The sequence below is a fragment of the Rhinopithecus bieti genome, unplaced genomic scaffold (assembly GCF_001698545.2).
Source record: "Rhinopithecus bieti isolate Rb0 unplaced genomic scaffold, ASM169854v2 scaffold_46101, whole genome shotgun sequence".
Classification (NCBI taxonomy): domain Eukaryota; kingdom Metazoa; phylum Chordata; class Mammalia; order Primates; family Cercopithecidae; genus Rhinopithecus; species Rhinopithecus bieti.
This window is the reverse complement of record NW_016819049.1, coordinates 1,899,255-1,907,829: the sequence shown is the minus strand read 5'-3', so window position 1 is coordinate 1,907,829 and position 8,575 is coordinate 1,899,255. Positions and strand designations below refer to the sequence as shown.

At 55.7% G+C, this 8,575-nt stretch overlaps 1 protein-coding gene across 3 annotated transcripts in view; it reads left to right on the top strand.

The window, feature by feature from the left end:
• CD82 (CD82 molecule) overlaps positions 1-7,621 on the top strand; it is a 60,814-nt gene extending 53,193 nt beyond the window's left edge. For all 3 annotated transcript variants that reach the window (XM_017858163.1, XM_017858164.1, XM_017858165.1), the window contains exons 7-10: positions 2,580-2,681; positions 5,767-5,970; positions 6,225-6,308; positions 6,634-7,621. In XM_017858163.1, coding sequence (XP_017713652.1) covers positions 2,580-2,681; positions 5,767-5,970; positions 6,225-6,308; positions 6,634-6,711 — 468 coding nt within the window. In that variant the 3' untranslated portion in view covers positions 6,712-7,621. The remainder of the gene's footprint in view (positions 1-2,579; positions 2,682-5,766; positions 5,971-6,224; positions 6,309-6,633) is intronic.
• Positions 7,622-8,575: the final 954 nt, after the last annotated feature.

The following is an 8,575-nucleotide window of genomic DNA, read 5'->3' as shown; positions in this document are numbered from 1 at the left end:
CAGGATGGTCTCGATCTCCTAACCTTGTGATCCGCCCGTCTCGGCCTCCCAAAGTGCTGGGATTACAGGCTTGAGCCACCGCGCCCGGCCAGTTTTTGTATTTTTTAAGTAGAGATGGGGTTTCACTATGTTAGCCAGGATGGTCTCGAACTTCTGACCTCGTGATCCGCCCACCTCGGCCTCCCAAAGTGCTGGGATTACAGACATGAGCCACTATGCCCGGCCCCAGCATTAATTTAACCAAGGGTGAGGAGCCAGGGCTGCAGGTCCATCTGCAGGATATGAGTTTTCTGAGCACAATGTTCATTCGAGGGCTGCCCGTGGGGAGCTGCAGGAAGCCCCACCCACAGGGTTCCCTGGGAGTCAGGCTCTAAAACCCCATCTAGAAGTACCTATCCTGTTTCTCCCAATTCTTCCTTCTCAGGAACCAAGGTGGGAAGGTGTGTGGCCTTCTCCTTGGCATCCCTGCCTTCTAGGGTCCCTCGCCCTGGGGCTTCCCACTGCCATGACCAGCCCATCCATGCATGTGCCCTGGAAGGCCTCTGGGCAAGGTCCGTTTGAGAGGCGAGGTGGAGCCAGGCAGGGGCTGGCTCTCGGAGGCCCCCCTCCCACCCAGGTCTGCTTATTGCCGAGGGAGGCCCTGACCTCAGCTGGCTCTCGGTTTGCCTCCCTTTGCACAACTGACTTATTTCTTTTTTTTTTTTTTTTTTTTTTTGAGACGGGGTCTTGCTCTGTCGCCCGAACTGGAGTGCAGTGGCCTGACTTATTTCAAAACCCCCCTTCTGCCTGCTTTGTAAATCAGGGTTTTCTCTGTGGGGTTAGCCAAGAGCAGGTGCTACTCTCCACCACAAGGAGAATGACCCTCAGTTCCTGAGCAGGGTGAGGATCAGCATAGGCAAGATGTAGATTTGGGCCAGGCACGGGGTCTCAGGCCTGTAATCCCAGCACATTGGGAGGCCGAGGTGGGTGGATCACTTGAGGTCAGGAGTTCGAGGCTAGCCGGGGCAACGTGGGAAGACCCTGTCTCCACTAAAAATACAAAAATTAGCCAGGTGTGGTGACACGCGCCTGTAACTCCAGCTACCTGGGAGGCTGAAGTGGGAGGATTGCTTAACTCCAGGAGGTAGAAGTTGCAGTGAGCTGAGATCCTGCCACTGACCTCCAGCCTGGGTGACAGGGAGACCCTGTCTTTAAAAAAAAAAAGAGAGAGTTTTTTTTGGAGCTCTGGGGCAAGCAGCCAGGTCCCAGAAAAGCAACTGACGTCACACTCCGGCGGGTTGGCGCTGCTGGCTTAGGGCTTGGGAAGGGGTGAGGGAGGATCTTTTCTGTTTTGTTTTGTTTTGAGATGGACTCTTACTCTGTCACCCAGGCTGGAGTGCAGTGGTGCGATCTAGACTCACTGCAACCTCCACTTCCTGGGTTCAAGCAATTCTCCTGCCTCAGCCTCCTGAGTAACTGGGATCACAGGCACCCGCCACCACGCCTGCATAGAGGGAGGATCTTTTGATCACATAGTTGATGCCGAAGTTCCGTGTCCCCCAGTCTTGGGGCCCCCTCCAGGCATCTACCCTTGGGGGCCCTGTTTGGAGAGGCTACACTCTGGTCCTTGGAAGAAGGAAGCTGAGCTGGGCTCTCCTCCCTGTCCCTCCTTCTCCCTGCAGCTGCCCTGTGGGAGGCATAAGGATTCACCAAGAAGTTGCATGGGTCTGGCTCTGGTACCTGGCAGGCCGTGGTGGTTAGGTGTGCATTCAGCATTCACGTACCCCGCACACCTATTCTGTGTCAGGCTTGGCGCTGGCCATGGGGGACCCTGTAGTGAGCGTGCCAGATGTGGTCCCTGCCCCCATGGAGCTGATGTACTAGTGGAGAGAGATGATAAGCCCTGAAAACTAACAAGCATGTAACATCAGTGCTCTGAAGAAAAATACAGCATGCTTTCCCTTGTGGGATAAGGGAGGCCAGGGGAGGGGTGGTTGATTGGTGGGGGGAGAGGGGATGGGGAAGGGCTGATATTTTGTAGAGTGGTCTAGTAAGGCCTTTCTGAGGAGGTGACATTGGAGCAGAGCCCTGAAGGAAGCAGGGGGTGAGCCATGTTAATGTCTGGGGAAAGAGCATTCCAGGCGGTCGGAACAGCAGGTGCAAAGGCCACGAGGCAGGAGTGTGCCTGGCACAAAGACAGTGTGGAAGTCCACACAGTTGAAGCAGAGGGGACAAGAACAGAGGACACAAGGTCCAGGGAGGGCAGACAAGTGGCGTAGGGCCTCCTAGGCTGTTACGAGGACACTGACGATGGGAACTGCCTTGGTGGTGGGAGGCCCCTACAGGGTTTTCAGCAGTGACATGAGAATATTGATGTGTACAGGGCCAGGCTGCTGCCGAGCACAGAAGAGACAGTGGGGCAGGAGTGGTTGGTACTGCCTGCATCGGGCACCCTGGGAGCGCCAGGAAAGTGGTTGGAGCCATGAGCATGTCACAGGATTGCTGAAGTGAACAGGGGGGAGGCAGTTTAAGTAGCGGTGACCACAGATGGGCACGGGTTTCAGGAAATCTGACCCTGACCTTTGTCCTGCCCGCTGCAGCTAAAGCAGGAAATGGGCAGCATCGTGACCGAACTCATTCGAGACTACAACAGCAGTCGCGAGGACAGCCTGCAGGACACCTGGGACTACGTGCAGGCTCAGGTGAGGTGGAGCGTGGCTGTGGGAAGCTCTCTGGCCTGGGTGTCCCTGAATTTGGGGCTCTGTGCACCCGTGTGTCTGGGACTGGCATCTGCAGTGCTCATGTGTGCCTCACAGTTTGTAGGAGAGTGTGCTTCTATGGGGGCAGGGCACCCCAGTTAGCACCACAGCTCCCTGCTCGGGGGCCCAGAGACTCAGAGGCAGCTTCATAACTCTGTGCCCCCGTTTGTGGCCAGAGAGCACGGGGGCAGTTGTCAGCCCTCTTATCTCAAGCCACACTGGGGAGCGTTGGGAGCGCCACCCTGGGTTTTAGGAAACTGGGTGCCAAGTAGCAGTGAGAAGTCCCAGTGGAGGCTGCCTCCGGGAAGGGCACTAGCTGGGGAAGTGTTGAGGGAACTTTCTAGGGCGAAAGGAGTATTCTAGCCAAATCTTGATACTGGTTTCACCAGTATGTGCACATACGTAAAAATGCACCAAGCTGAATGTGTGCTCATTAGTTCATGTGTATTATGCCTCCATTAAAGTGAGAGAGAGGCCGGGCGTGGTGGCTCAAGCCTGTAATCCCAGCACTTTGGGAGGCCGAGACGGGTGGATCACGAGGTCAGGAGATCGAGACCATCCTGGCTAACACGGTGAAACCCCGTCTCTACTAAAATACAAAAAACTAGGCGGGCGAGATGGCGGGCGCCTGTAGTCCCAGCTACTCGGGTGGCTGAGGCAGGAGAATGGCGTGAACCCGGGAGGCGGAGCTTGCAGTGAGCTGAGATCCGGCCACTGCACTCCAGCCTGGGCGACAGAGCAAGACTCCGTCTCAAAAAAAAAAAAAAAAAAAGAGAGAGAGATGTATGGATGGGTGGCTGGGTGGGTGGACAGATGGATGGACTGCCCGACTGACCAACAGATAGACTGACCAGGTTCCCAGCCTGTCTCAATAGTGATCCAGCGACCACCTGGTTCTCCTTTCTTGTGGTCCCGGATGCTGTGTGTGCCCTTCGCTGGGACCTGCCATCTGATCTGCAATCCTGTGAGGGCACAGGACACAGTGATCACATAGGGCCTGTTGACACCTCAGGGGAGGGCTGTGGGGTATAAGGGGCATGGGCAGCAGGAGAAAGCCTGACTCTGGGGCACCAGGAGAGTTTGCAGATAGGACACTCCATCTAGGCGACGTGGACATGGCCATTTTCTGAGCAGAGGAAGGGGAGAGCGATGTTTTCTGGCCCTGACATAGGAGATCAGGTGTGGGGGTCATGGCAGCTGGAAGGCTTGGTTCACATAGGGAAATGTTTTGGTCGCATATGTAGTTTGACCCACAATTGCTGAGACTTTGCTAATTTTAGCAAAGTCTTGATGTCACCAATGACATAAACCAGTGCCACCTGACAAGGGACCTGGGAGAAGAAATAGGTCCCTTGGGAGGTGGTGAGCATCCCACCCTGGAAAGTCGTTGGCTGGTTCTAGATGATTCTGATGCTGTCAGATGCTGCTTGGGCTGGTGGTAAGTGAGACTCCCAAGGCCTGGAGTGCTAACACTGCCACAGCCGCTAGACTTTTGCTGAACCTGCCTCCTCATTTATACAATGGGGCTACTGACCCATGCCGTGTGAGATACGTTGTTAAAGCCTCCAGCACTTAGCAGCATTTATTATGTGCTAAGTTGGTGGTGATGTTTTAGTCACCATGCACATGCATGGAGACACAGGCGGAGATGGCATGTGCTGCTGGGGAACAGGTACAGCCGGGGTCAGGGCAAAGGGTTGCTTGGAAGGAGGCTCTGCCATAGACGGGCCAAGGAGACCTGCCTTATTTTGCTCTGGTGCAGGATGACCTGTGGGTGGCCCCAGCTTGCAGACCTGTGCACCCCTCAGAGGTGCCAGCCTTTTGTTCGAGAGAGGAGGCAGCCAGCCTGCTGGAACAAGTGCTTGTAAAAGCTGGATTAGAAACTGCCTGGAGCTGAGCATTTCTGAGTGTGCCTGGCACGCCCCCTGCTGTCCACTGGCTACTGGTCGGGCAACATCCGGAGATAGGAAGGAAGCGGTCCAGGAACTGACGCCTGCTGTGACCATGGCTGTCCCACTGAATCCTCCCAGGAACCCCCAGCATTGCGAGGATTTGCACACAGAGACCTCCTTTAGCACACAGAGCCCAGAAAGGCTTTCTTCTCTCTAGAACTAGAGCATTTTCTCCTTTAAAGTGGCAGAATTGACCGGCCGGGCGAGGTGGCTCACACCTGTAATCCCAGCACTTTGGGAGGCCAAGGCAGGCGGATCACTTGAGGTCAGGAGTTCAAGACCAGCCTGGCCAACATGGTGAAACCCTGTCTCTACTAAAAATACAAACATTAGCCGGGCGTGATGGTGAGTGCCTGTAATCCCAGCTACTCAGGAGGCTGAAGCAGGAAAATCATTTGAACCCGGGAGGTGGAGGTTGCAGTGAGCCAAGATCACGCCGCTGCACTCTAGCCTGGGTGACAGAGCAAGACTCTGCCTCAGAAAAAAGAAAAAAAAAAAAAGCAGAATTAACCCTGTATCCTTTTCACTTTTCACTTTTCTCCTTTTCACCAGGAAGCTCAGAGGCAAATCTCAACTCCTGCTCTAAAGTCAAACAGCCTTTCCTAAGCTTATTGTGCTCCCCACACCTCTGCTGGGCACTTTGCCTGACTCATCCCATTTAGTCCTTGTGATAGCCCTGCGAGTTGGGAATTTTAATTATCCCCATTTACAGATGAGGAAACTGAGGCTATTTCCTTGACGGAGGTTGCTCAGCTGGTAGGTGGCAGGGCGGGGATTATAACCCAGTAGCCTGACTTTAAACCCTGCACTGTGAACGGTCTGCCGTCCATTCTCCTTGTGCCCTGCACAGCTGCGCTCCTTCAACTTGAACTTCCTTCCTACTCTGCTTTGTATTTTTGCTGATCCTGGTTTTGATTTTTCTGCTGTACTTGTAGTTTATGATGGTTCGGCTGGGACCAGGGGCCTGGAAGTGGCATATCTGAGTCTCTGTCCTGGGGAGGCCCCGCCTCTGCCAGGAGGGCAGCCTGCCTGCGGTGGGCAGTGAGCATAAGCAGTCTGTCCCCTGCCTCGCCCAGGTGAAGTGCTGTGGCTGGGCCAGCTTCTACAACTGGACGGACAACGCTGAGCTCATGAATCGCCCCGAGGTCACCTACCCCTGTTCCTGCGAAGACAAGGGGGAAGAGGACAACAGCCTTTCCATGAGGAAGGGCTTCTGCGAGACTCCCGGCAACAGGACCCAGAGTGGCAACAACCCTGAGGACTGGCCTGTGTATAAGGAGGTGTGCGGCGGGAGGGCTGCGGATTGGGGGCTGGGATCTGAGGGTGTTGGGGGCCGTCTGGGCTACTGCTCAGCTCTGCCTTCCTTCCCTTGATTCACCTGTCATTTGTACCTTCATCTACTTCTTTGTTAATGTATTCATTCAAGGAACAGGCAGAACCCTTCCAGGCTGGGACTGGGGGGCTCTCGGTGGTTCTGCATGGTGGGGCGGGATGGTGCAGGGTGGGGTGATGTGGCCATGTTCTCCCCTTGCAGGGCTGCATGGAGAAGGTGCAGGCGTGGCTGCAGGAGAACCTGGGCATCATCCTCTGCGTGGGCGTGGGCGTGGCTGTCATTGAGGTCTGAGCCCCTCCCCCAGCCCTTCTCCATCCCTGGTCCTCCTGGGTTGTCTCTGCTCTGCTTTTCTCCTCGGGGAGGTGGTGGCCAAGGGGGCCAGCACCCCATCAGCTTCCAGAGGCCCTCTGGCCTGTGCACTGTCTGGCTGTGTGGCCTCAGAAAAGGCACTGCACCCCTCTGGGCCTCCCTCTACTGCCTGCGTCACAGGGTGGTTGTGAGCCTCGAGCTGAGGATCCACTTCATCCCCATCTAAACCTGGACGGCGGGGCTGGGGCATCTGAGACCAGGACAGCCCAGCCTCCCTCTGACTCTCCGCCTCTCCCCACAGCTCCTGGGGATGGTCCTATCCATCTGCTTGTGCCGGCACGTCCATTCCGAAGACTACAGCAAGGTCCCCAAGTACTGAGGCAGCTGCTGTCCACATGTCCCTGCCCGGCCCCCGACCTCAGGGCTCCCAGGGGTCTCCCTGGCTCCCTCCTCCAGGCCCGCCTCCCACCTCACTGCAAAGACCCCCTTGCCTGCCCTGACTGAAAGTAGGGAGCTTTCTGGGGCATGGCGATCTCTCCTGGCCTATCCGCTGTCAGCCTTGAGCCCTGGCTGTTCTGTGGTTCCTCTGCTCACCGCCCATCAGGGTTCTCTTAGCAACTCAGAGAAAAACGCTCCCCGCAGCGTCCCTGGCGCAGGTGGGCTGGACTTCTACCTGCCCTCAAGGGTGTGTGTATATTGTATAGGGGGCAACTGTATTAAAAATTGGGAGGGGGGGCGTTAGATAAGGCACCCTGGGCTGTCAGGAGACTGCCTACTGGGCGGGTCAACTTATTTCCACTATGACATTTATATCTTTGTTTTTTCACAATTATATTGAAGGCAGTGGGAGAGGGTGGGTTTTGTCTGATATTAAGGGGTGGCACCCCTTCCCCAGGCCTGATGCAGGTCCATCTAGACAGCTCAGATTAGCCTGGGCCATGCCCTGGGGACAGGGCTTAGGGGAGCTGGGTCGGAGGGGGTCTGCCTGGGTAACGAGATCTGGCTTGGCCCTGAGCTGCTTAGGGACAGGTGAGTCCTTGGGGGCATGGCACAGAGCTGGCCCTGTGTTTTCCAGGGTCCTGAGCTGTCCAGGGGCAGGGAGGAGGAGGATGGCTTCTCCTGGGAGAAGGTGGGCTGGCCTTTCTTGGCAAGCTGTCCTCTGGCCCCTGGGGAGGGGGGTGGGTGAGGCTGTGCCTTGGAGGGGGGAGAGGGGAGGGGGCTCTGTGTGCACTGTTCTGTAAAACACACTCAAGATTCTAAGACTATTAAAGAAGATTTATAACAGTCTAGTCTGGAATGGTAGGGATGCTGCTTCCTGGGGCAGGGGAGGACCCAGGGCAGAGGGTGTGAGCAGAGTGGCTGGGTCTGCTGGAGACTGCTGGGCCCCTCACGGCTCTGCCCTCCACGCAGGCATCTGCCTCTGCAGCCCGAATCTTAAGACGGTGATGGGCCAGGCTCTGATGGGCCTGCCTGCACGCTGGGGTGCCTGGAGTTTGATTTGGTGCTAAGAGAGGTATCGATTGTATCTCTCGATTCCCGCTTCTGAAACTAGGGTACGGATGTCCCCAGAAGGTACACAAAAAGTGGGCTGGTGATGGGGGACAGGGGCCACAGGATAAACTTGGTCTCGCTTTCTACAGCATCGTTTTTGCAAAGATTTGTGGAAGGAAGCATTTTCATACTAAAGAAATGTGTTGGAGTAAGATGTGCAGAATTCAGGGGACTTTTTAAGATGAAATGTCAGACTTTGGGAGGTTGAGGCAGGTGGATCACTTAAGGTCAGGAGTTCGAGTCCAATCCTGGCCAACATGGTGAAACCCCATCTCTCCAAAAAAATACAGAAATTAGCCGAGTATGGTGGTGCACGCCTGTAATCCCAGCTACTCAGGAGGCTCAGGAAGGAGAATTGCTTGAACCCTGGGGATGGAGGTTGCAGTGAGCCAAGATTGTGCCACTGCACTTCAGCCTGGGCAACAGAGCGAGAATCTGTCAAAGAAAGGAAGAAAAAGAAAGAAACAACAGACACAGAGAGAGAGAGAGAGAAAAGAAAAAAGAAAAAAAGAAGCTAGTTCTTACTTGTGCACGGCTCTGACGACTGCGCCCCAGCACGCCCTTTGCCCAGCGTCATGAAGCCCAGAGGGCACTTGCCTCGCCTTCTCCTCTCATTTCTGGAGGAGCCGGCAGGCAGCGGAACTCTTGTCTCCCTGCAGTGGGGCCGGGCGGGGCAGCGGCTAGAGTGGTGT